The sequence below is a fragment of the Hypanus sabinus genome, chromosome 11, assembly GCF_030144855.1.
Source record: "Hypanus sabinus isolate sHypSab1 chromosome 11, sHypSab1.hap1, whole genome shotgun sequence".
Classification (NCBI taxonomy): Eukaryota; Metazoa; Chordata; class Chondrichthyes; order Myliobatiformes; family Dasyatidae; genus Hypanus; species Hypanus sabinus.
The window spans coordinates 63,781,997-63,809,621 of NC_082716.1; the positions used below are offsets into that span (position 1 = coordinate 63,781,997).

A 27,625-nucleotide genomic window follows, 5' to 3' on the forward strand; every position below is an offset into this window, starting at 1 on the left:
CCAACAATGCACTTGCCTTCTTTACCACAGACTCAACCTGTGAATTAACCTTCTGGGAATCTTGCAAGAAGACTCTTAAGACCCCTGGACCAATGATGTTTGAATGTTCTCTCCATTTAGATAATAATCTGCACTATTGTTCCTTTTACTAAAGTGCATTATCATACATTTCCCAACCCTGTATTCCATCTGCCACTTTTTTACCCATTCTTACAATTGGCCTAAGTGCTGTTGCAGTCACATTGTTTCCTCAGCACTACCTACCCCCCACACCTACCTTTGTATCACCTGCAAACTTTATCATAAAGCCATCAATTACATTATCCAAATCATTGACAAGCAATGTAAAAAGTAGTAGTCCCAATACTAACCTCTGAGGAACACCACTAGTAACCAGCAGCCAACCAGAAAAGGTCTCCTTTATCCCCACTCGCTGCCTCCTACCTGTCAGCCATTCCTCTATCCATGCCAGTATCCTTCCTGTAACAAAAGTTTCCCTGCAAATATATGGATTTCCTTTGGGTATCTGTTTCCACCCAAATTGCTGGTTGGTAGCTTAACTGTATTCCACATGTATAGGTGATGGTGGTATCTGGCAGGAGATGGGAAAATTACTGTGGGAGTAGGACTGCGTTGTGAGTTATGCAGTCCTGATGGGCTTACATTGTCAATAGAAAATTCAATGAATATACTTAGTTGAAATGTTTCTGGGAGTCAGTTGTTCATTCACTGGTATGCAAGGTGCCTGCAATAGTTGGCATCTCACAGATGCCAAACAGTGTGAGGTCATTTTGGAGGTCAACTGGACAACTGGAAGCTATTAGACTTCTAGTGCCTGGGTTAATGCTTCGCCCAGTCTGCACTGATCTTACTTTTAACTGTTTGATAAAATGGAATGCCTTACGGGCTATTTGAGAGGGTGATTATGAAATCATATGGAGGGCAGACTGGATAAAAATGACAGATTGCCTGTCTAAATAGTGATTTATTAAAAAAGTCTAAATTTAGTATTTTCACTGCTACCATAATGACCTTCTAGTTCCAGATTTATTTTATTAAATTAGTTTAAGTGCTGTTGCTGTGGAAATACGTCATTGGCTTCAGATCACTAGGCTAACCCTCTAGATCAAAATATTTCCGCCACATTGGCAGAAGTGTCATTTTTTGGCCTGATTTCACAAATACAAGCAAAGAGGAAGGAGCTAAGAGGTTATATTAAATTAGTGCAGATCAAAGGTGGAACACAGTTACATTACTCTGTGCAGATTTGTAGCACCCAATTATAGCAAGCTTATTAAAGCCACAGACTGTACTTGCATGGGAATGTCAGCAATGAGAAACTAATATCCCAATGCTGTACCTACCAATCCCTCTATCCATAGAGACTCAACATCAACATGCACATCAAGGAGTTGGGGGGGGGGGGGGGGAACACAGGTAGATCTTTTTCCACAGAAAGATCTTAGAATTGGAATGGTTCCAAGTAAGGAAATAAAGTTCACATTACACTTTAAATAGTCTTAGGTTACAGCTTGAAGACATAAATTAAGAAGATAGAGATCAAGGGCTGGAAGGGTCTGTTCCACTCCGTATCTTAGTAACTAAATAAATAAAATCCCACCAAGCAGAAAATATGAGAATACCAAACCCTCTTCATAATTAATGAGCCATTGTCAGCATTACAAAAAAGCACACTTTGAAATGTGTCATTCCAGAAAATGCTACATAATTGGTAAGCTGTTATATCACAAAATACACAAGTTAAAGCACATTTCAAAATTACCAATGGTGGGATGGACCAGTCACCAAGAGAGAAAAAAAACATACACATTATTTTGCTTTAAGGTTTCCCTGCCTTAATTTTTGATGAGATCTTGAAAATATCACTATGCCTGAAATAATGAATTAGGACTTGTTCTACAGCCCTTTACCTCTCCCACCCTTCTGCCTTCACCTATCACTTTTAGTTAGTCCCTCTTCCTTCCCACCACCTTTTCATTCCTTTCCTGTCCTGAAAAAGGCATCTCAGTCCAAAACATTGATTGTTTATTCAGTTCCTTAAATGCTGCCTGACTTGTTGAGTTCCTCCAGCATTTTCTGTGTTGCTGTAAATTTCCAGCATCTGCAGAATCTCTTGTGTTAATGAATTAGGCCCTCCATTGGTCAGGGGTGTTCTTAGCTGCCTACATTTGATATGCCAGCCAGGGTTGTACGATAAGAGAACAAGCTGTTGCCCATTCAGCAGGTTCCTATTCTCCACACAGCTGAAAAATGCATAGGAATGGTTGACCAATACCATTTGCCACCAGTGGCATTGCAGTCAGCACTGAACTCAATGTAGGACTGCCTTAGTTACTACAGCCCTGGATTGTTCCTCAGAGTTTTCTCCCAAAGCCACCCCCATGTGGGCATAGCACAAGGCAGTGGAAGTCTGAGATAAGAACTTTCCTTTTCTTGTATGAGCTACCAACCATGGCTGACGAGCCTCATCTACCTAAAGCAGCTGGTTTTTAGGGTGCCAGTGACCCACCTTTACCCCTTCTCCTGTCAGTATACGGCTCCGCAAGGTTCAGTAGTTAAACCACACATGAAGGCCAGGATCTGGACTTGGTTGTCAGAGGCGATTTGAGACACATGCCTTTGGGAGCATTTAATAAGCAGTAAGAGTTTATCCATGCTAGTACTCCCCCTACCCCCCAGCCGAGCTATGACAATATTAAGAACTTAATGAATTGGCAATACTTAAGAACTACCCGAAGTTCTTGATGGAACCAAACTTCAATATCAATGAAGTAGTCAAGGTGAGCGATATAAAGGTAGAATTCTAGAGATTAATATCTAGTCATCCAAAAGTAACGCTGAGCTTGGGGGTATTTATAATGGGGCCTGGAGTGAAGCAAAGTGTGATCTTGGAATGTTGTAGGTCTAAAGGAGCTTACAGATTTTAAAAAGGATAAAAAAGGCAAAAAGATCCGAGATCCTGCCAAACAATTTGCCAAGTTGGTTTCAGACAGCACAGATACGGAAGGTCTGTTTCAACTCAAAGGAAATCAATGTGTCGCTGGTGAACCACAGCAGTATGTTGTGGGCTGTTGACAACACTGCTAAATATATTTTTGAATTACTCTTACTCCAATCTGCAGCCTGTAATTACCCTTTACACAATGTATTTTTGAACCATCTTAATGACCTAGCAATTTCACAATCTTCTGAAGGACTCAGCTGACTGAACTCTCAAGCCTGCAGGTACAGCACCTTTAAGTGGATGAAGGTACATCACCATGGCTGTGAGAGAGGGAGGAGGGCAGGACTTCAAGCTAGACAGGATCGCTGAGGAACGAAACTTTCTCTATCCAGCAGTTTGTTAGCAAATGTACAGTCACTGGAGAACAAGACTGTAAACTTAATGGGAAGATTGCTGTATTGGAGGGAGATGAGGAATTGCTGTGTTCTGTGTTCCATGGAAACATGGCTCATTCCAGACACACTGGATAATGGCTTCTTGACACACATGCCCAAAAAAAAAGGGAAAATCGTAAAGCATGAACAACTAAAAATACAAAATTGAAATGTCAAAAGTATTCATCCCCCTTTGCTCAGTACTTAGTTGAACCAGCTCTTGCAGCTTTTACAGCCTGTAGAATTTTCGGATAAGTGTCTATTAGCTTTACACAATGTGATGCAACAGGATTTGCCTATTCATCTTTGAAAAATTGCACAAGCTGTACCAGATTAGTTGAGGAGCAGCGATGGACAGCAATCTTGAGGTCTTGCCAGAGGTAAGACCATAAGATATGGTGCAGAATTAGGCCATTTGGCACAATGCATCTGCTTCACCACTTCATCAAAGTTCCTCTCAGCCTCAATGTTCTGCCTTCTCCCAGTATCCCTTCACACCCTGACCAATCAATAATCCGCCTTAAATATACATAAAGATGTTTGATTGGTTGTCAGGACATTGACTGGGTCTCTCAAGGACATCAATTTCCTTCAGCCACTCCATGGTTGCTCTGGCAGTGTGCTTTGGGTCATTGTCCTGCTGAAAGATAAACTTACTCCTCAGTTTAAACTTTCTGGCAGGGGTTAGCAGGATTTTATTCAGGATCTCTGTATATAGCAGCATTAATTTTCCCATCAATCCAGACCAACTTTCCAGTCCCTGCTGCTGAAAAGCATCTCCATGCCATGATGCTGCCTCCACACTGCTTTACAGTAGGGATGGTGTTATCAGGCTGATGTGCAGTATTAGATTTACACTGGTATGCAAAAGTTTTGGCACCCCGGTCAAAATTTCCGTTATTGTTAATAGTTAAGTGAGTAGAAGATGAACTGATCTCAAAAAGTCATAAAGTTAAAGATGAAACATTCTTTTCAACATTTTAAGCAAGATTAGTGTATTATTTTTGTTTGGAACAAATTGTTTTTGCTTTGAATTTTAGAGTGAGAAAAAGGAAAGGAGCACCATACAAAAGCTTGGGCACCCCAAGAGATTTGAGCTCCTAGGTAACTTCTACCAAGGTCTCAGACCTTAATTAGCTTATTAGGGCTATGGCTTGTTCACAGTCATTGTTAGGAAAGGCCAGGTGATGCAAATTTCAAAGCTTTATGAATACCCTGACTCCTCAAACCTTGTCCCAATAATCAGCAGCCATGGGCTCCTCTAAGCCCATTAATTAAGTACCAACAAATTCTGGAAGCACACATCACACTGTCTGTAAAAAAGCTGAAGATGAAAAGAGGATGGCTTCTACAACAGGATAATGATCCTGAACACAATTCAAATTCCACAATGGACTACCTCAAGAGGCGCAAACTGAAGGTTTTGCCATGGCCCTCACCGTCCCCCGACCTAAACATCATCGAAAATCTGTGGATAGACCTCAAAAGATCAGTGCATGCAAGACAGCCCAAGAATCTCACAGAACTAGAAACCTTTTGCAAGAAAGAATGAGTGAAAATTCCCCAAACAGGAATTAAAAGACTCTTAGCTGGCTACAGAAAGCGTTTACAAGCTGTGATACTTGCCAAAGGGGGTGTTACTAACTACTGACCATGCAGGGTGCCCAAACTTTTGCTTCGGGCCCTTTTCCTTTTTTGTTATTTTGAAACTGTAAAAGACGGAAATAAAAAGTAATCTCACTTAAGATATTAAAGAAATATGTCATCTTTAACTCTATGCCTTTTGGAAATCAGGTCATCTTTTACTCACTTAGCTATTCACAGTAACAGAAATTTTGACCAGGGGTGCCCAAACTTTTGCATGCCACTGTATACTTCACGCACATCTTAGTGGGTTTTTTTTGTAATTTATTTTTTATTGAAGTTCATCATCAAACAAACATTCCCATAAGATATATTTCAGACATCGTACATATATATCATATAATCATATATATCACAAATCTCCACGAAGTATTTATCTGGGGTATACACTTATAGAAAAGAGCAGAAAGAAAAAAACAAGCAAAAGGAAAAAACTATGTACAAGTAGGGAGTGATCTTTTTTGACAACATTTTCATTGATTTGTGAGAATAAAATCAGGCCTATGAGGCATTATGTAGTTAAACCATTTTCCCCAGTATGAATCAAATTGTTCCAGCTTATGATTAACAGATGCTGTTATTTTCTCCATTTTGTAAATGTCCATTGTAATTTCCAACCATGCATTTAAAGTTGGGCTCTCCTGTGACAGCCATTTCCTAATAAGAGTCTTTTTACCAGCCACCAACAGTATATTCATTAAATATTTATCTCTTTTCAACCACTCTTGAGGTATATATCCAAAATATATGGTCTTACTCACTAAGGGCAGTTCACATTTAAAGATGTCTTGTAGGGCATTGTGTATCCCCCTCCAATAGTTTCTGATAACAGGACAGTCCCAAAAATTATGATAATGTTTTGCATTTTGATTTCCACAATTTCTCCAGCAAACAGGGAGGTTACTATCATAATGGGATTTCTGAGAGGGTGTAATAAAGTGTCTTATCAAATTTTTCCATCCAAACTCCCTCCATTTTTGTGAACTGGTACACTTCCATTGATACCTCCATATTATTGTCCATTCTTCTTCAGATATAATTATCCCTCCTTCCTTCTCCCATTTTGTTTTAATGTATGAAGTGAAATGTGTTTTAAGATTTGACAACCCCTTATACATGCTTGAAATGATTCTACTACCATTATCTGAATTATATGCTTTTCTAAATAGCTCTATCAAGCATGCAATTGCCTTGGTTACATTTTTAAGCGTCTTATTAACATATTGTCGCATCTGTAAATATCGATAAAAATCTTGTTTTTTCTGATAAGTGTTTCTCTTTAAGCATTTCAAAACTGAACAGTGTTCCTTCTTTCATTATGTTGCAAAGAACTGTTATTCCTTTAGCTGCCCAGTCCTTAAATCCAGCATCCAATTTATTTGGTGTAAAATCTGAGTCATATGCACACCATTTAAGAATTGCAATATCTCCCTCTCGATTACATTCTTTTATGGTAGTTTTCCATATTTTAAGAGTCAATTTCACCCATGGGTTATCAATAGTATTTATGTACCTTTGCAGGTTGTTATCAGCCAAAATTGCTTGTATGGGGATGGGAAGTACCCGCTCCTCAATGTTTTTCCATTGAGCGTCATATGATGGGTTGCACCAACATATCACAGCTCTCAACTGTGCTGCAAAATAATAATCTCTAAGAGAAGGTAGGCCCCATCCCCCTTTTCCTTTGCTAACTGCAAAGTTTTGAGATGAACTCTAGGCCTTTTACCCTGCCAAATATACTTTGATAGCATCTTGTTCCATTCATTGAATTGATTTTGATTAATCTGTATTGGTAGGGTCTGAACGAGATATAACAGTCTGAGCAGTGTATTCATTTTAATAGACTCAATCCTTGAACTGAGACTGAAAAAAGGAATCAAGTTCCATCTTGCCACATCTTCCTTAATTTCTTATATAAAGGCTGATAATTACATTTTGATAATTTTGCCAAATCTTTTGGCATAATGATGCCCAAATATTTGAAAGACTCTGTGTGCCATGCCCAGGGATATCTACTTTCAATTTCTCTTGGTGGGCTATAGTAATATGAAAGTAATTGGGTTTTATCTATGTTGATCTTGTACCTGATAATTGACCATATTGTTCAAAGGATTGCATCAATTTAGGTAAAGAGTATGTTGGTTGCCCGAGATAGATCAAAATGTCATCAGCATAACAAGCCAATTTATGCTCTGTCCCTTTAACAGTAATTCCCCTGATATCTTCATTTTGTCTGATGTATTGAGCTAATGGTTCCAGATATAATGCGAAGAGAAGCGGTGATCATGAACAACCCTGCCTCGTGCCCCTTTCTAGAGTAAGGCTATTTGATAAATATCCATTGATTTTAATCCTAGCAGTAGGATTGTCATATAGTGGCACATCTTAGTGTTGAAGCCAAAAAGTTCTACTTTAGTTGTATCCGACCCCAAGACATTTTTCCACATCTTTACAGTATCTTCCAAGTGATTCTTTACAAAGTCTTTTCAAGCAAGGATTGTTTTTTATTTTAGCCAGGGCTTCTTCCTTGCCACTCTTCCATAAATATTACTTTTGTGCAAGGTCTTAGAGATTGTGGAACCATGAACTTCATCTCCAGTTGCAGCCACTGACTCAGCAGCTCAAATCCTAAATCATTAATGTAAATAATGAATGACAATAATTCTTGCACACATCCCCACTCACTTTGCTTCATTGTGAAAATCTGGCCCTTATTCTATTCTGCTTTCTGTTCTCAAGCTAGCTTGCAATACATTTCACCACCATGTCTCCTGACTCCTTGAGTCTGACATGATGTGTTAGTCTATTGTAGGGTACCTCACAAAGCCTTCTGAAAAACTTGACTATTTTATCATCACTTGTTCTACTATTCCTTTGAAAACAAATCAAGCAAATTGTTCCTTAAAAATCTACACTACTTAGTATTGACCCAGTTTCTATATACAGAGGGAAGGGTAAAATTATTACAAAAGCTGCCATTTCATGTGTGGTTATACCATAAAACATGTTCAAGGCAAGTCCTTTCAAAGTACAACCTATACTGTAATCTGTGACATCCAAAACAATCTTCTTGATATGACTTGGGGCAAATTACGCAGCTGATTAATAGAAACCAACTTGTTGCAACTATATATCTGCTAAAAGTTAATCAAATCGGTACTTTCAAACTATGTTAAAGTTACATGGAATCCTCTGACTATATTTTAGCAGTAATTGGACTGATTTTCAATGAATGCAGATTTACCATTGTGGCAATCCATGGCTCGCAGTAGATTTACAAGCTGATATACATCTGTGAACCACATTTAATATTTCCTTGATGTCATAATGGACAGTTGACAGTAATGTTAGCTCTTACTGTATCTAATTGTCCAGACTGTTAACGGTTATTACAAGGAGGTAATCACACACAGCACTGCTTGAAGCTGAAAATGTTCCACAGTAACAAGCTTTTCAGTGCAGCCAAGGAGAAGCAAACCATGTTGGCTTGTTCTTTGGTGTGGGCTGATCCATACTTTACACATTACATTGACTGATCTGCAGGTTTATAACATTTCATCATTTTCCTAATCTGTGTTCACTGTGTTGTGTTTAGCACTAACAAGAGATAATGTAGGATGTCATTCACCTTTGTTTTTAAGCTTACATTTGAACTCATTTGATTTTTGTTTGTAGTTTCACCCAATTTCCTTTCCACTGTAATCCTTGTTCTTGACAAATGACCATTTGGCGTCATTGTTGCTGATGTCTAAAATGGCTATGACTCTTAGCTCCAAGAACTTTCAAGGTTTTGTGAGGGAATAAATGGAAATAAGTGGTACGTCAGGATGTATGTTTTCTGTATATTGTTGAGTCTTGACTCTCAGATAATACCGAAAGAAGTATTGCAGTGCTGTATTGCAAATATGAATTAACCAATGAAGGACAATGTGAACATGAGGAAGTCTGCAGATGCTAGAAATCCAAAGCAACTCATACAAAATGCTGGAGAAACTCAGCAGGTCAGACAGCATCTGTGGAAATGAATAAGCAGTTGATGCTTCGGGCTGAGGTCCTTCTTCAGGACTACATAAGAAGCAATATAGACTAAATTTTATTTTACTGATTTTTTAAATAAGAAATCAAGATCATAAATTCCCAGGGCCTGACAATGTGTTTTCTCAGACTCTCTTCGAGGCTAGTGCAGAAATCGTAGGGACCAAGCAGAGATATTTAAAACGTCCTTAGCCATGGGTGAGGAGCCAGAGGATTGGAGGATAGGTAAAGTTGTTCCATGGTTTAAGAAAGGCTCTTTAAGAATAAGCCTTTCTGATAAAGGTTCTAAGTAATTTTAGGCTTTTTCCCACTTAACAGCAGAGGGAAAGTTATTGGAAGGTAAACTAAGGGACTGGATATACAAATATTTGGTTAGACCTGAACTGATTAGAAATAGTCAACATGGCCTTGTGTGTAGTAAGTCATGTCTAACCAATCTTAAGAGAGTTTTTTGAGGGGGTTACCAGGAAAGCTGGTGAAGGCAATGCAGTGGATGTTGGCTACATGGACTTCAGCAAGGCCTCTGACAAAGTCCCACATGGGAGGGTTAGTCAAGAAGATTCAAGTTGAGGTTGGAAATTGGATTAGTTTATGACTTTGTGGAAGGAGCCAGAGTGTGTTTGTAGATGGTTGCTTCTCTAACTGGAGGCCTATGACTAGTGTGCCACAGACATCAGTGCTGGGTCTGCTGTTGTTTTTCATCAGTATCAATGATCTGGAAGATAATTTGTAAACTACATCAGCAAATTAGCAAATGACAGCAATATTGAGGGTGTAATGAATAGGAAGGAATGGTATCAAAGCTTGCAGCAGGATTTGGATCAGCTGGAAAAATAAGCTGAAAAATGGCAGATGAAATTTAACGTAGACAAGTGTGAGATAGTCCACTTTGGGAGGACCAAACAGGGTAGTTCTTAAACAGTGTGTGGCAGGACACTGAAGAGTGTGGTAGAACAGAGGGATCTGGGAATACAGATCCATAATTCCTTGAAAGTGGCATCACTTTTTGATAGGGTCATAAAGAAAGCTTTTGGCACTTCGGTCTTCGTAAATCAATGTACTGAGTACAGGAGGTGGGATAGTATGTTGAAGTTGTATAAGACGTTGGTGAGGCCTAATTTGGAGTATTGTTAGCAGTTTTGGTCACCGACCTACAGGAAAGATGTAAAGGATACAGAAAAAATTTACAAGGAAATTCCCAGGACTTGAGGACCTGAGTTATAGAGAAAGATTGAATAGGTTAAGACTTTATTCCCCAAAACATAGAAGATTGAGGGAAGATTTGAAAAAGGTATACAAAATTATGAGGGATATAGATAAGGTAAATGCAAGCAGGATTTTTTATCCCCACTGAGGTTGTGTGACACTAAAAATAGTGTTAACGGTTAAGGGTGAAAGGTGAAATGTTTAAGGGGAACATGAGGGGCAACTTGTTAACTCAGAGCATGGTGAGTGTGGAACGAGCTGCCAGTGCAAGTGGTAAATGTGGGATCAATTTCACCATTTAAGAGAAATTTGCATCGGTACATGGATGGGAGGGATGCGGACGGCTATGGTCTGGGTGAAAGCTGATGGAACTAGGCAGATTAGTGGTTTGGCACAGACTAGATGGGCTGAAGGGCTTGTTTTGGTGCTGTAGTGTTGTATGAATCTACATATGAATTCTACCAATACCTTGTAGCTCAAATGACACTGGACAGTCTTCACCAAAGAGCCACTACAGATTACCTACTAAAAGCAATAAATCAGGCACCGGTGACAAGATGATGATCCAGTTTTCTAGCTTGCCTACTTTTCCCATTGACTGGACCAATGGGAGAAGGATGTAAACAACATTTCACTGTATATTTCGATGTTTGTGTGATGAATAAATGAATCTAAATCTAATTCAGATCTGAATCTGAATCACAGCATTCCAAAATCCAACAATCCTCCATTCTCCAGCTTCCTGCACAGCATTTCCAAAATCAAGCACTGCTCCTAGTAAATTTCTGGATTTTCATCACATAGGATTCCAAGGGACCCAGGATTTTCTGGCCAATCCTAGCACACAATGCCACTCTCAATGGAAGCCCGATTTTTGAGCACAGCTAATGAGGAAACCAAACCCTGTAATCTCCATGCAACTTTTCACTCAACTCAAAAAAATTGTCCAGAACATACCATCAAGAACAAGCAATGCCTGATGACAGAGAAGGAAGGGCATACAGGAAAATCATCATGACTTTGCCTGTACATATAGAAGATGATGTTTTCAAATACAAACAAGCTTGGTTTGGTCCACATTGTTTGATGACTGAGTCTCCAGCAATTAACAATGACATCTGCAAAAATCAAGCTGTGATGATGCTGTACACGCAGTGGTCACTTTATGAGGTATACCCGTACATCTACTTGTTAATGTAAATACCTAGTCAGCTCATCATATGGCAGCAACTCAATGCATAAAATTGTGCTGACATGGTCAAGATGTTCAGCTGTTGTTCACGCCAAACACCACAATGGGGAAGAAATGTGATCTAAGTGACTTTGCTGGTGGAATGATTGTTGGTGTGGTTTAAGCATCTCAGAAACTGCTGAACTCCTTGGGTTTTCAAGTACAGTCTCTAGAGTTTACAGTGAATAGAGCAAAAAAACAAAAAAAAACATAGAATGGCAGTTCTGTTCGAACCGACGGAAAATGACAGTAACTCAAATCTATGCACGTGCGTAAGAGCAACTCTGAATCAACAACACATCCAACCTTGAAGTGGATGGGCTACAGCAGCTGAAGACCACAATGGGTTTCACTCCTGTACCTCAAAGTGACCACTGAATGTGTGTTTAAATGGAATTTTCACATTCTCCCATAATAACAAATAACACAATAGAAACATACCTTCCAATGCTCTCTAATGACACTTATCAAATCAATTTGTGCGTGGCACAAATCAGAGAAATGAATAACTTGGATTCCAAGCTATGAGGAGGTGGATTGAACATTACTAATACACTATGGGTCAGGGAACATAATTTCATGATGTGGGAATGCATTGATTCATGCAGCACCATGAGTAACAGAAGATTGCTTTGTGTTTCCCAAACTTCCCTCAAGGTTCCACTGACTTCCTGCTGAAATTATGGTCTGAAAGTGATGGAGTTCATTATAAATTAGGATTGAGGTCCTGAGGAAGATATCAAGGGATTTTACACACACCATTACCATAAAGACTAACCTTAATGGCCCAGAGTCCTGGTTGTGGATTCTTGATGTTTACCACCCTAGCAGAGTTTGCAATATGTAAAAGCTCATTAAGACCAGATCCTTTTCTGATAATTTTTCCTGCGGGCCAAAAGAGAAACTTAATCAATATAAATTTTGCATTCCTGTTAATAACTGTACTAAAACTGAGAATAACATTCTCCCAAAGCTAAAGATGAGTTTTCAGTTGAAATGTTAATTGAATTTTTAAACATGTATTAATACATTTTTAATGTTCAGCAGGTCAGCTCACTGTTTGAGGAAAGCTGGTTTGATTAGTACATATATATGCCTGAAAAAGGGCCACTGATTTAAGCTAGACCACATTACTCAGCACGTCAAAATTGAAGACTCTTTAGGTCACCAAAAGGTTAAGAAATTGATTGTTAACTAACGCACAGATCTGGTGTTTGCTTTCCTGTCCTTCATAGAACTGTTAAACTACTCTTGTAGATAACATTAGAAGAGAACTTCCTTTGGGATAAGCATCCTTATTACATGCCAAATGCAGAGAAGCATCAGTGAGGTTTAAAACCACCAAACGGTTTCCATGGTTATAGCTTGGAGATCTATCATTTTAAGTCAGAAATATGAGACACATATTTTCTCACAATGCAAGACTGTTATTTTAAAATAAATTGCATCTGGATTTTATCCTAAAACAGCACATGGTTCATTAGCTAGTTCCAGGAACCTGAAACTAGCTGAAGACATAGCTAAGATCTGTAACGAAGACATAGTTGCGTGACACATTCAAGAGAAATGGGATTATCATTAACACAGAAATCTTCCCACATAAGAGACCAACATTACATTAAAATCCTTAAATGACATTAAAAAGGACAACAAAAAAGGTGGATAGCAAATTACTGAGAGTTTAGTCATTGATTTCCCCATTAATGAAGACCACAAGATATATGAGCAGAATTAGGCCATTTCAACCATCAAGTTTGCTCTGCCATTTCATCATGGCTGATCTAATTTTCCTCAGCCCTAATCTCCCGCCTTCTCCCTGTAACCCTTCATGCCCTGACCAATCAAGAATCGAGAAACATAGAAAACCTACAGCACAATACAGGCCCTCTGGCCCACAAAGATGTACCGAATCTGTCCTTACCTTAGAACTACTTAGGCTTACACATAGCCCTCAATTTCTCTAAGCTCCATGTATTCATTCAGGAATCTCTTAAAGACCCTATCGTTTCCAGCTTCACCACCTATTCCACACACTCACCATTCTCTGCGTAAAAATCATACCCCTGACATCTCCTCTGTACCTACTTCCAAGCACCTTAAAACTATGCCCTCTCATGCTAGCTATTTCAGCCCTGGGAAAAAGCCTGTGACTATCCACATGATCAATGCCTCTCATTATCTTGTCAACTCTATCAGGTCACCTTTCACTCTCTGTTGCTCTAAGGAGAAAAGGCCAAGTCCACTCATCCTATTCTCCTAAGGCATATTCCCCAGTCCAGGCAACATCCTTGTAAATCTCCTCTACACCCTTTCTATGGTTTCCACATCCTTCCTGTAGTAAAGCGACCAGAATTGAGCACAGTACTTCAAGTGGGGTCTGACCAGGGTCCTATATAGCTGCAACATTACCTCTCGGCACTTAAACTCAATCTCACGATTGATGAAGGCCAATACACCATATGCCTTCTTAACTACAGAGTCAACCTGTGCAGCAGCTTTGAGAGTCCTATGGACTCAGACCCCGAAGATCCCTCTGCTCTTCCACACTGCCAAGAGTCTTACCATTAATACTATATTCTGCCAGCATATTTGACTTACCAAAATGAACCACCTCACATTTATTTGGATTGAACTCCATCTGCCACTTCTCAGCCCAGTTTTGCATCCTATCAAGGTACCGCTGTAACCTCTGACAGCCCTCCACACGATCCACAACACCCCAATCTTAGTGTCATCAGCAAATTTACTAACCCATCCCCCCACTTCTTCATCCAGATCATTTATAAAAATAACAAAGAGTAGGGGTCCCAGAACAGATCCCTGAAGCACACCACTGGTTACTGATCTCCATGCAGAATATGACCCATCTACAACCACTCTTTCCTTCTGTGGGCAAGCCAGTTCTGGATCCACAAAGCAATGTCTCCTTGGATCTCATGCCTCCTTATTTTCTCAATAAGCCTTGCATGGGGTACCTTGTCAAATGCCTTGCTGAAATCCATATACACTACATCTACAGCTCTACCCTCATCAATGTGTTTAGTCACATCCTCAGAAATTTCAATCAACCTGTGCCTTAAATATATATGAAGACTTGGCCTTCACAACTGCGGTGTCAAAGAATTCCACAGATTCACCACTCTCTGGCTAAAGAAATTCCTCCTCATCTCCATTCTAAAAGGATACCCATTTATTCTGATACTTTCCCCCTCTAGTCTTAGACTCCCCCACCACAGAAAACATCCTCTCTACATCCACCCTATCACTGTCTTTCACCGTGTGATAGGTTTCAATGAGGTCATTCCTCATTCTTCTGTATTCTAGTGAATACAGGCAGCTTGTCAAACTGATCCCTTCGTGCATTCCTAATTATTAACTGCTGTTGAATAAATACATTTTTGATTTGCTTTCATGAAATTGAACTACTATATATGTCACAACATGGCATTCCAGCTATCCTTAATCAGTTGCTGCATTGTGCACTATATAGGAAATGCCTGTTATTGCCTGTCAGATTCTGGCCTGAAACAGCACAACCCTTGAGGGCGTAGTTAACTATTTTTTTAAAACACCCATGTGGATTGTGGTCACTTTAAGAAAAAAAACAGAAGAACAGAAAGAGAAATAAAATGCCAAATCAATACCAAACTTCACTGTGTATCCACCATGGTATGCTTCTTTGAGAATAATGCTCATAAAGGCATCGTAACATTGACAAAATGAATTATTCTGATAATTGCCCAAATTTACTCACAGACACTCATTGTGTTCAATGATCTCTTTAAATACTCAAGAACCATACCTGAAGGATCTCTGATCTCAATAAAAGGAGCAGGACCACTGAGAGACACGGTCACCTGTTTCAGACTGGGATCAAAGGGGATTTGCCAGATGTTTACAGCTTGGGAGGCATGGTCTGTTGATAGCAGATGAACTTTGGATGCTTGAACTGCTTCTTTTACCCATTTTAGAACCTGCAACAAAAAAAGAGGTATGTTAACAAAATCCTACAGACAGCAGAATGCATGATTTAAGGAGAAAGAAAAATGGTAACAAATCCCATATATTGCCTTCTTTTGTGATGTTGCTTCTTCCACAGTGCTTTCCTCCCCCCAGTGGAATTGACAGAGCACGCCAACATTCCTTACACTTTAGCTTTATCTCCAGGCATCTCCCATCCACAACAAGGACAACAGACACAAAATATCAGAGGCACCCAGTGGATCAAACAGGATATATGAAGGGACATGAATAGTCACAATTAACTGAAGGGTCTCTGAAACATTGACTATTCATTTCCTTCCAAAGATGCTGCCTGGCCTGCTGAGTACCTCCAGCATCGTGTGTGTGTGTGTGTGTGTGTTGCTCAAGATTCCCAGTATCTACAGAATCGCTTCTGTTTCAGAAAAAGGATTTCTCTTCATAGTCATTCAATAGATTCAACATAATAACGTCATCAGATACACAGTCTCCTCCACTTTCTGCATACCAAAGGGACTACTCCCTCTGTAATACTTTAGTTCATTCTTCCATATCTTCTCATACCTGTCTAAGGCAACTCAGGAGACACATTTTTTTTCCCTTTTCCTGATCTAAACACAAGTTTAAGAAAAACCGACCCTTCATTACTCCAATTAATCCAGGAAATGTTCATAACTTCAGACTGACAGAGACTTTCTTTGGGGCAATTGATCAAAGTCCTGCTTTTGGTCACCAAGAGCATAGAATTGGGTAGCCCTAATTTTCTTTAAATCATAAGATCTTACCTTTGTTCAATCCAACACAAAACATCATGTGGAAGCAATTCTGCCTCTTAAAGTTATTCCTATTTCTTCAGATACTAGGCTGACTTTACCCTGAATTGCTATGTTAACCATGCTGGCAGATATCACTGGAGCCCATCCTATTAGCAAACTCCATTCAACCAAACTGAGGTGTGATCACAAAGAGATCAGTGGAACATAGAGCAGACACAGCAATTCAACTTGTCATGGAGACCAAAGAGATCGCAGTGGAATCCAGAGATGCGACTGCAGTCAGCCTGTTACACAACAACTGCCTGCTTACCCTCCAACTCCACTTACACCAACTTGGTCAACAGCAAAATGCCTTGCCTGATCCTGATCCAAGGAACGTCACCTTCTGCATTAATCAGAATAATTTGTTTCTAAATCTCAAAGAGAGTTTGACAAAGACTTCCAACACCAGCCTACCCTATACCTGCTAAAATCTATGAACACACCTCAATCTGGTCAACATTTGAAAAGCAGCTTCCTCCCGTGAGGATGATTTGATACAGGCTGTATGCCAGCTCCTGTTGAGCACTCTGAAGAGCCCATTAATCATCACTGAGAGACATTTCAACTCAATGCAGATATTACACAAGTTTTAATAACTGAAAATCCACATCAATAACCCATGTCACTGCCACAACTGACCATCATCATAGAATCTTCTTCAACCCCAAAACATTACATTTACTTAGATTCTTAAATAACTCAACAAATATTACAGTACTTTAGCATCTCAGAAACATCAAGCCCCATTCTTCCAGTAAAACAGAGGCATGCTTGGACGCAGCAACCTTTTGAGGGCCAACCAAATGTGTTTTTTCCTTTGTTAAATGTCTTTTTTACAATAGCAAGACAATGCTGGACTCCAAAGAGTTTGGAGACCACAGGTCTACCCCATCAGTGAGCTGCCCATTAGCAGAGGTGCTGGACTGGGTACAGATCATGTTGCTGCCCGCTACAGGAAAGGCATCAGAGTGGGTGCACAAAGGTAGCATGCAGTGTAACCATGGGTAATTGTCCTGGACATTTCTCTTGCTATCGCAAGACCCTGTTGGACATCGATAATATAAGATACCATGGTCTCCCTTGTTTAGTGGTGTGACAGATGGCAAGGGAGCTGCATGGTCTCACTCATAGCGAGGACTAGGCTTCAAGTCGCAGGCTTGCCTGCTGCTGCAGACCAGGAGAGGAGATGCCAGAGGTGTTGTAGCTTAGCATCTGTGCTCGCTTGGGAACTGACCTCTCCCATCAGCATTGGCCTTCAGTGTTCGATCAGTGGTCGGATTGCATGCGTATGTTTGCCCACTGCTGAGAACTACACCAGCAGTTTGTGGGACATGCTGCTCAAGGACTTGGGCTGTATATATTTTTTTGCATGACTGCGTGAGTGATTGCTATTTTGAATGTGCTGTGTATGTTTTGTACCTGCCCCCAGAGGAACACTGTTTCGTTCAGCTGTATCATATATGGTTGCATGATAATTAAACATGAACTTGATTTGATTTGATTTTGTTTTCCATTCTCGAGAAATTGTTCACAGATCTTTCAACATCTCTCTCTCTCAATAATTAAGCAGAGTTAACTGCACTAGTAAATGTAGCAGTAACCAGAACCAGCATCGAAGTGTAAGGCTCCCTTTCTTACTAAAACATGCATTATCCAGTGGGACTATTAATTTAATTTATTCAAGTGAGCCAGGGCAACTTAAATTGATGTAAATAGCCATTCCATCATCATCATCTGCTACTTTATTCCCACTTCACCAGGTGTCAAGAGTTGATTTACTTCAGGAAAAGTGAGGAAATCATACTGCAAATGACACTCAGCCACACAAACAATTACACAATGTCTGATGGGACTTTTGTAACATTTTCAATGAAGTACATGGGCTCAGCAGCTGCTAACTCTCTAACTGAGCTATTTAGCAGGACTTTACTCAGCTGAAGGTGGTAGAAACTCAGTAATTCTATAACCGTGCACCATATAAAATAGTTGTGGATACAACTGGCTGCTATAATTGGATATTTAGTAAGTGACAGGAGCAGGTTTTGAAGAAATAAATATTTATGTTTCTTTATTCACATCTTATATACTCTAGGGGTGAGAACAGGATTGAACTTAATGAGAATGATGATGGAGATTGGCATCTGATGATCTCTGAATGTAGCAGCAATGGCAAAAATTACTTTCTTTCCAAATTTCAGATTAACTGTTTTACAAACTTATTTTCATTCTTATGCAGGAGTTCACTTAAAAATACTAGGAGCAACTATTATCACTGGATGGTGAAAGCGCATTCATTATGTACACTTACTGCCCTTGGGGCCACTTCACTTCCATCCAATTAGCAAAATGTGACACTGCTCCGCTCTTCATAGTGTGCTTACTGATGGATCTTCCCACCTTGCAGGGCTTTAGCCCAAAATATCAACAGTTCCTTTCCTCCCACAGATGTTGCTTGACTCAGATTTTCCAGCAGATTATTTGTTGGAATCGATGGTGGCTGTCCGTCATGTCCGACAATGGTAGGAAACCTGTGCAGGAGAGTTTTTGAAGCGGAAAAGCCATTGCACTGGGGAAGTTCCACTCTCTCAAATTCAGATTACCAGGTCCAATGGTGCAAACACTCATCACAGACTGGGGTTTTCCTTGGTTGTAGTGGATGACCATGATGTCGTCTGTGCCTCGCCCTACCGTTCGCTCTCCATGGGGCACTGCAGTACCGCCTACCTGGCCGCTGGATCTCACTGTACATCTCATCCGCCCAGTCTGCCAGAGCTAGCACAGGTATGTCCCTATCTCAATGGGGTACAAGGCCTGCTGGCTACCCTTACCTATCGAAGGGGTGGATTGGGGTGCGACCGGTGTCACATGCAAACAGCTACTTGGAGCCACAGGTGAGAGTTGAGTGTCCGGTGGGGACCAAAGATGAGTGAGCTGCCTGAAGTGGACACGATATGCCCCTTCAGCAAAGGTGCTACCCTCTCTGGACATCCCCGTACAGAAATATGTATTGTCTCTGTGCCGTATGACTCTAATCTTGTGTTATAGATCATTCAAGTTTGCTCTCACATACATTCCCCATACATTCCCCTATCTGCTGGCCTCTGCAGCTTTACAATCCTTCTTTGACTCCTTCCCTGTTCTGAAGAAGGTCTTTGACCTAAAACATCAGCAGTTTCTCTCCTCACACATATAGTCTGACCTGCTGAGAATTTCCAGCATTTTGTTTTAATTTAGAATTTAGCATCTACTGTTTTGAAAAAAATATTTTTATCTGTTGAATCCACTGTGTCTTCTCTTCCAGAAATGCCTAACCTGAGGTAGTCCATCTCTGCTCTCTGATAAGATTTCTGTCTCTGTTTCCTTATTCACCTTCAGCCTCATTCATCTTCCTTATCATTGATATAGTATTTATCAAATCCTGCTTCCACAGATGCATCACTTTCCTTAGCAAAAGCGTCCATCTGTAACTTGTTGCAAGGGGATTCCAACTGTAATGATGGCCTTCACCATTCAGACTCTCCCAAGGTCATGGGTAAGGTCTGAATGGATGCTATCCAAGGTATTGAGGCACTGCTCTCTTCACAACCTCAGATCCACACTCAACACTATGTCTCAGCTCATCAATACTCTTGACCTCTCTCTGCAACAATGCTGACTTACTCTGCCTCAAGGCTGCTGTGGTCCACAAACTTTTTTTTTGCTGCATTCAGTGCTGCAATAGAAGATTCTACTCCCTTTGATCAGACATCAAAGATCATACACACCGATATCTTCTGGATCTTTTTCACAATTCACCTCCATTACTTTCCCTTTCTCACATACCCAATGCATTTTACATGTTTACACCTTCTCCTCTCTGATCCTGAATGATCAGTTCTCAGCAGAGCCTCAGCTCTGCCCCCCCCCCTTGCATATCTCAATCCATTTAGAGCCCAAAACAATAAATGCTTCTTATGCTACCTCTACAGCCATTTGTTTTAGCCAGGATCTTTCAACCCATCTGTGGACTCTTTTAATCATTTTCCATCATCCTGATCCACCTGTACACACTCTGCCCATTTACCTACTCAAGGTCTAACTGCCAGCATGACATTAACTATTTTGACTTTTCCATTCTCTCTTCTCACTCAAACCGACCTAATTCTGAGTTTTAAGCTCTCCATTCACAAAGAATGAACCAGCTCTGGCAAAGAGTGCTCATTCTTCCCATAGACATAGCTTCTTCACCTGCTGAAAATTAACAGCATTTTCCTTTTTATTGTCTTTGTACCCCAACTATTCTGCTACTAATGTCTTCAGTAATGAGCTTGAGGCAATGAATAGCCTACCCCTGCTAGAATTCAACTGCTACAAGATTACAATTGCTAAGCATTAAAAGTAGCAGGGACACCACAGATTTTGCAGATGGTGAAAATCTTGAGTAGCACACATGAAATGCTGGAGGAACTCAGTAGGTTAGGCAGCATCTCTGGTAAATAATTGATAGTCAATGTTTCGGGCTGAGACCATTTGCAATGCCACCACCAATGGATCAGATGGAGCTCTGCAGTACTGCCAGTCAGCAGAATTAGCAATCAATGAAGCAGGTAACGGTAAAGATTCAAGATTTCAAGATTCAAAAACTTCATTGTACATCAGCTCTGCAGGTCAGAATGAGACAGCCTTTCCCAGGAGCAGTGCAATCATAACATAACAAATGCAACACTAAATAATAAACATAAAAGTAAATAGTAAAACACAACAGCCACATGTCAGTTAAAATCAAGTTGTAAGTGTCCAGTGCAAGTTAAAAGTGTCCAAAGCAGAGTCAGGTAGAGCAGCTATTTAGCAGTCTGACTGCCTGTGGGAGGAAGCTGTTTAGTAGCCTTGTGGTTTTAGTTTTGATGCTCCTGTAACGTTTACCTGATGGCAGAAGAACAAACAGTTCATGGAGAGGGTGTGAGGGGTCTTTATTGATGTACCGTGTGTTCTGGAGGCATCGACTCTGAAAGAGGTCTTGGACAGAAGGTAGGGAAACCCCAGTAACCTTCTCTGCTCCCCTAACCACCCTCTGCAAGGCTTTTTTGTAGGCAGCACTGCAGCTGGAGTACCAGGTTGTGATGCAAAAGGTCAGCACACTCTCAACCACACCTCTGTAGAATGCAGTTAAGATGTTATTGGGGAGTGATGCTTGTTTAAGCTTTCTCAGAAAGTGCAATCTCTGCTGGGCTCGTTTCACAAGCCCAGTTGTGTTCCTGGACCAGGTGAGATTGTTCAAGATCTGCACCCCAAGGAACTTGATGTTTTCCACTCTCTCCGCTGTGGAACTGCTGATGCTGAGGGGTGTGTGCTCAAGCTGAGACTGTCTGAAATCGACGATCATCTCCTTAGATTTGGTGACATTAAGCATCAAGTTGTTGTCACTGCACAAGCTCTCTAGGTGTGTGACCTCCTCCCTGTACATCGTTTCATCATTTTTGCTGATGAGCCCCACCCCTGTGGTATAATCAGCAAATTTAATGATCAGGTTCTCCTCGAGTCTGGCTGCATAGTCACGTGTTAGCAGTGTAAACAGCAATGGGCTAAGCACACAGCCTTGTGGGGATCCAGTGCTCAGTGTGATGGAGTCAGAGATGTTCCTGCCAACACAGACTGACTGTGGTCTCTCTGTCAAGAAATCCAGAATCCAGTGACACATGGCAATGTTAAGGTCAAGCAGTGACAGTTTCTCCACTATTCTCTGCAGGATGATGGTATTGAACGCTGAACTGAAAACAATGTACAGGATTCTGGCATAAGTATCTTTTTTGGCCAAGTGAGAGAGAACTGTGTGCAGTGTGGTGGATATTGCATCCTTCATAGAGCGGTTGGGACGATAAGCAAACTGTAGAGGATCCAGTGATGAGGGGAGGCTGTCTGTGATATGAGGCTTGACAAGCCGTTCGAAACATTTCATCACTATGGGGGTCAGGGCAACGGGACGGTAATCATTCCGACAGGCTACAACTGATTTCTTTGCTACAGGGATGATTGTGAAGGTCTTGAAGCATCTGGGGACAATGGCTTGCCTAAGGAAGATGTTGAAAATGTCTGTCAGGACATCTGCTAATACATCAGCACATTCCTTGAGCACACATTCAGGGATGTTGTCTGGACCTCCCGCTTTAAAGGATGATTTAGGAACATTTCCATTTCCATTTTTGACTACATCAGGGCTTTTTCACTGCAAAAAAAGAGCTTCCTTTAAATGCAAGTTTACCAGATTTTGGGAAATAGGCTTCAACGGACTCATCATTTACAGTGATTTTATGTATATTTTATTTCAAGCAATTTGGATGACACATTTTCCTTCTGAGGGAGTACCGATGAGGCATGTAGAGATTATTAAAATAATGCAATTAAGCCAAAAATTTCTTATCTTATTATTGGCTGAGTTTTGAGTATTCTCTTAAATTTGTCCATTCCTAGTTTGCTGATAAATTTCCATTCTTTCAGTCTTGCTGTAGTCAGAAGAGGATTTATAGTGAAGTGCTCAGAGTGATGAATTGCCACAACTGCAAAATCGTTCATCTAATGTGTCAATGAAATGCCTGCGGCCTTTAGAAAATTGCCTTAAGTAACCTTATAAGACATTCAAATAGGCCATAATTTTCAGCAAACTAAATCACTTGTCATATATAAATGAATTTCCTTTTGAGTAAAGTGTGGGCTAGAACAAATAACAGGCCAAAAGTACAGACCAAATGCCCACTGGCAGTGAAGCACAGCACATGTTTCATCCTAAAGTGCAGGATTTAAGGTTCGAAAGTCATAGATATTAGACTTGCATTGAATCATAAAATTCAAAATGTGTGGACCTAATTCTGGAGCAAAATGTGATTCTGAAGCAATCCACCTTAAAAAAATATCTTCCTTAGACATTATAAATACTGCATTCAGCAAATATTTCTACTACCAGCTCTGAAGTTTTCATATTCTTTTAAAAATGAACATACACTTATTTAATGCCTAACTGTCACAGAATACTTTAAGATCCTGTGCAAATTGTTTTTATGAAACCAAAGGCAGTGGCCACATTTTGAAAAGCAAGGTCACAGTTAGCAAATGAATCAACAGGCACTCTATTAATTTTAAATGATGTAATAAGCAAGAGAATTACTAATCAAAAGCTTCATTCTCTCTACAACATCATGCTATGCTGATATCTCACTGGTTTCACATCTTACCCGAAAGCAGGAATCTCTAATAATACTACCATTGCCTCAATTCTCTACAACTTCCTCGCAAGGTCAGAGCCCAATGGCAGCTCCTATCTACACTCAACACTGATACTTGGCTGTTACATGGCTAGCAGCGGAGCAAGGCATACAGCCAGGATCAGGAGATAAAGATGGGAGCATGGGAGAGAACGTAGTCTGGCGTCTCCGGAGCATGGAAGGGAAGGAGACCGTGTGATAGCACAAGGAAGTCATAGAGCAGAGGAGAGAGGGAAGAAACTCCAAGATGCAAGCATGGAGAAAAATATGGACAAAGTGATGAAAAGAGATGAATCAAGAATATTGGAGATATTTTTGTAACATAAATCTGTAACAATAATCTGTAACATAAAGGCAGAGAGTGGGCACAAAGGACAACGGAGCAGAGAGAGGACAAGGAGGACAAGAAAACAGTAGAGAGGCAACACCACTGCTGTACATGGGAGCAAATGCTCTGTCCTGCTTCCTCACGTTAATGAACAGATTTTCTGTTTTACTGACATTGAGGAAAAGGTTGTTATCATGACACCATGCCACTAAGCTCTCTATTTCCTTCCTTCATTACACCTCATAATTTGAAACCAACAACAATGGTGTAGAAGGAGTTCAAAGTTCAAAGTACATTTATTATCAAAGTACGTATACAATATACATCCTTGAGATTCATTGTCTTACAGGCAGCCACAAAACAAGAAACCCAAAAGAACCCATTTAAAAAAAGACTGACAAACACCCAATATGCAGAGAGAAATGAAAAAAAAACTGTGCAAACAATAAAAGTAAGCAAACTGAGTCCTCAGACATGAAGCCTGGAGCAGGCCCACAGCTTCCAGATGCAGTTCAGTACATAGCAGAGCAAGGGTCGCAGAGCAATGAGCAGAACAGGCCCAACCCTCGCCTCTGGTCCTGACACTCTACCTTTTCAGTCCTGCTGGCCCGGCGTTTAAATCAGCCAAACATCAAGTAATTTCTCACTCTAAGACCCAGGCCCTGTCACATCAATACGCTCTGGGCCTGGACCCTGCCACCATGTTTCAGCCGTACCTGACCTTTCCAAATTGGTCCAGTGCTTAGATCGATCAAGCTTCACTCTCAGTCTAGGTAGACAGGCCCCGAATCTGGCAATCCTTCACTCCGACTTTTCTCTGCATTGTCCACCCCAACTTCATTTCGAACATACCTCAACCTTACTCCGACTTTGCCTTGCACCTGCAGGCATTGACCTCTGACTCAGCCTCATCTTCACTTGCCTCTTCATTGTTTGCGATGATCATCTACCATAATTTTTTTTACAGTGTTATTAATAAAGTACTTAGTTGCATTCCTTGTCTTGGAAACCACCAGTAAGTCGTCGCTTGCCCTCAGCAATATCATCTTAAGCTAGATTTAGAGCAGAATGGGGCCACATAATCGTCAGTGTATATGGAACAAAGTAAGAGTCTGAAAACGCAGCCTCATTTTTGAGGAGGCATCAGTGTTGAGGATAATCGTGGCAGACGTGTTGTTGCCTATCCTTTCTAATTGTGATCTGTTGTTCAGGAAGTCAAGGACCAACTTTGAAATGTGATCTGTGTTTATTGAATGTGATCTTAAAATGCAAGTTCAAGTTCAATTATCATTCAACCATACATGAATATAGCCAAATGAACCTACATTCCTCTGGGGCCAAGTGCAAAACACATCACCACCAGCACACAGCAAATTACACATATGGTTATGATTTCAAAACAAGTCACAAGGAAAAAATAATAATATTGCCCAAGTCCCTGAATGGCGTGACTGCAGATTGTCCTAGTCCAGCTTGTTCTTCCACTAAGCAAACACTGGAGGGCAGCACTTAGTCCTGACGAAGGGTCTCGGTGTAAAACGTTGACTGCTCGTTTTCACAGATGCTGCCCGACCCGCTGAATTCCTCCAGCATGTTGTGCGTTTTGCACTAGCAAGAGAGGCCAGTTCCCAACTCAGCACAATTCCAATGCACTCAGCAGAAGCTCCTGCTCTCTCCCCTGGGCAAGCTGCAACAGGTTGCTTTGTCCAAAGTGACTCCATGGCTAAGGCCTAGTCTTCGCCAGAACTGAGGCAATGCAGCTCCCCCACTTGGTTTCACCAATGAACAGACTTGCAGTAGTCTACATTACCAATGTCCAACAGGATCTTGCAATCCCAATAAGAACGTCCAAAATATTCAATCACTCTATTTGCTGGATCATGCTCCATCTTGGCACAATTGCATGCAAAATGTCTAGGCAACAACATGAAAATAATATGCAATATTCCAGCTCAATTACTATCTAGCAACTTGCTGATGGGATGGTCATGCAGTACTTGATTTTCTTTGAATCCAGCAGTGACTTGCAATTGTAAAATAGACTTACAAGACAAATAAATGCACTTTTAATTGAATCTCAAGTAGACAGTACATCTGAGCATGCCACCATCCTATCAGACATTAAAAAATAATTATTAGTTTATTATTGTCATCCATACAAAAGTACAGTGAAATCTGTTTTGCCTGCCATTATACCAAGCATTTCATAATGTCAGTACGATGAAGTCTAACCTTGCAACTGAAGTGATAAGTTGAACATTGGTCGTCACATTGTCTCATGTATTGAAGTACAGTTAAAAACTTGCCTTGCAGACTGTTCATACAGATTGATTTATTACAACAGTGCCTTGAGGGACAAGGGAAAAGCAATAACAGAATGCAGAATATCATGCTCCAATTACAGAAAGTGCTGTGCAGATAGACTGTAAAGATGCAGAGCCATACCAATGTAGATTGTGAGGTCAAGAGTACATGATGCTGTATAAGAGATCCATTCAAAATTCTTACAACAGTGGAATGGAAGCTATCCTTCATCCTCGTTGCATGTACTTTCAGGTTTTTGAATTTTCTTTGTGATGGAAGGCGGAAAGGAGAGAATTTCCAGGGTGGAAGGGATCGTTGATTATGTTGGCTGCTCTTCCAAGACAGCAACAAGTGTCGGCAGAGCCCGTGGAAGGGGTCTGGATTCTGTGGTGCACAACTCTCTGCAGATTCCCATGGCCTTGGGTAGTGCAGTTACTACCGCAAGCCATGAAGCATCCAGCTAGGATGCTTTCTGAGGTACTTTGATAAAGATTGCGAAGGGTCCCTGGGGACATGCTGAATTTCCCTAGCCTTCTAAAGTACAGGCACTGGAGAACTTTCTTGACCACAACATCTACGTGGTTGGACCAGGACGAGCTAAGGTTTCTACACTGGAACCATCAATCAAACAGGGGCTTATGCTTCATCTCACTTACTAAATCAATGACCAGCTCTTGTTTTTTTTTACTGCTACTGAAGGAAAGGCTATTGTTATGACACCATGTTACTGGGCTCTCTTTATCCTTCCTGTACTCTGTCTCATCCCACTACAGTGGTGTCAACCGCAAACCTGCAGATGGGGCTGGAGCAGAACCTGGCCATGCTGTGGTGTGTGTATAGGCGTAGAGTAGGGGGCTGAGGACACATCCTCCAGGGGCATCAGACCGAGTATAATTGTGATGGGAGGTGTTACTGCCTACCCTTACTGATATCGGTCTGCTGGTCAGGAAGTCGGGAACCCGGTTGCACAGGGTAGAATTGAGTCCCGGGTCTAGGAGTTTGGAGACGAGTTTACTTGGAATTCAGCATACAGTAAATGGGCCAAAGGGTCTGCTTCTGTGTTGTAGCAACCTATCACTTGTATAGCATTGAGGGCAGAGCTGCAATTGATAAATAATAGTTGACATGGATACCTTTATTATCCAGATGCTCCAGAGATGAGTGTAAACCCAGGCAGATGATGTTGACCATACACCTAACTCAGCAGTAGTTTGAGACTGCCCGGGAGGTTGGAGTTGATGTGCATCATGACTAGCTTGTAATGCACTTTACGATGGCAGACAGCAGAGCTACTGGACTGTAGCCATCAAAGCATGTTACCTTATTTTTCTTTGACACCAATATGATAGTTGTCTTCTTAAAGGTGGAAACCTCAGACTGAAGTAGGAATAGGTTTAAAATGTTTGCAAGTGCCTCCACAAGCTGATCTGTGCAGGATCTAAAG

General features: G+C 40.8%; 1 protein-coding gene across 1 annotated transcript in view; it reads right to left on the reverse strand.

Annotated features, from left to right (window-relative positions):
* hmcn1 (hemicentin 1) overlaps nt 1–27,625 on the reverse strand; it is a 501,533-nt gene that overhangs the window by 354,491 nt on the left and 119,417 nt on the right. The window contains exons 5-6 of the mRNA XM_059984517.1: nt 15,318–15,489; nt 12,294–12,400 (exon numbers count right to left, since the gene is read on the reverse strand). Of these exons, the coding sequence (XP_059840500.1) occupies nt 12,294–12,400; nt 15,318–15,489 (279 nt within the window). The remainder of the gene's footprint in view (nt 1–12,293; nt 12,401–15,317; nt 15,490–27,625) is intronic.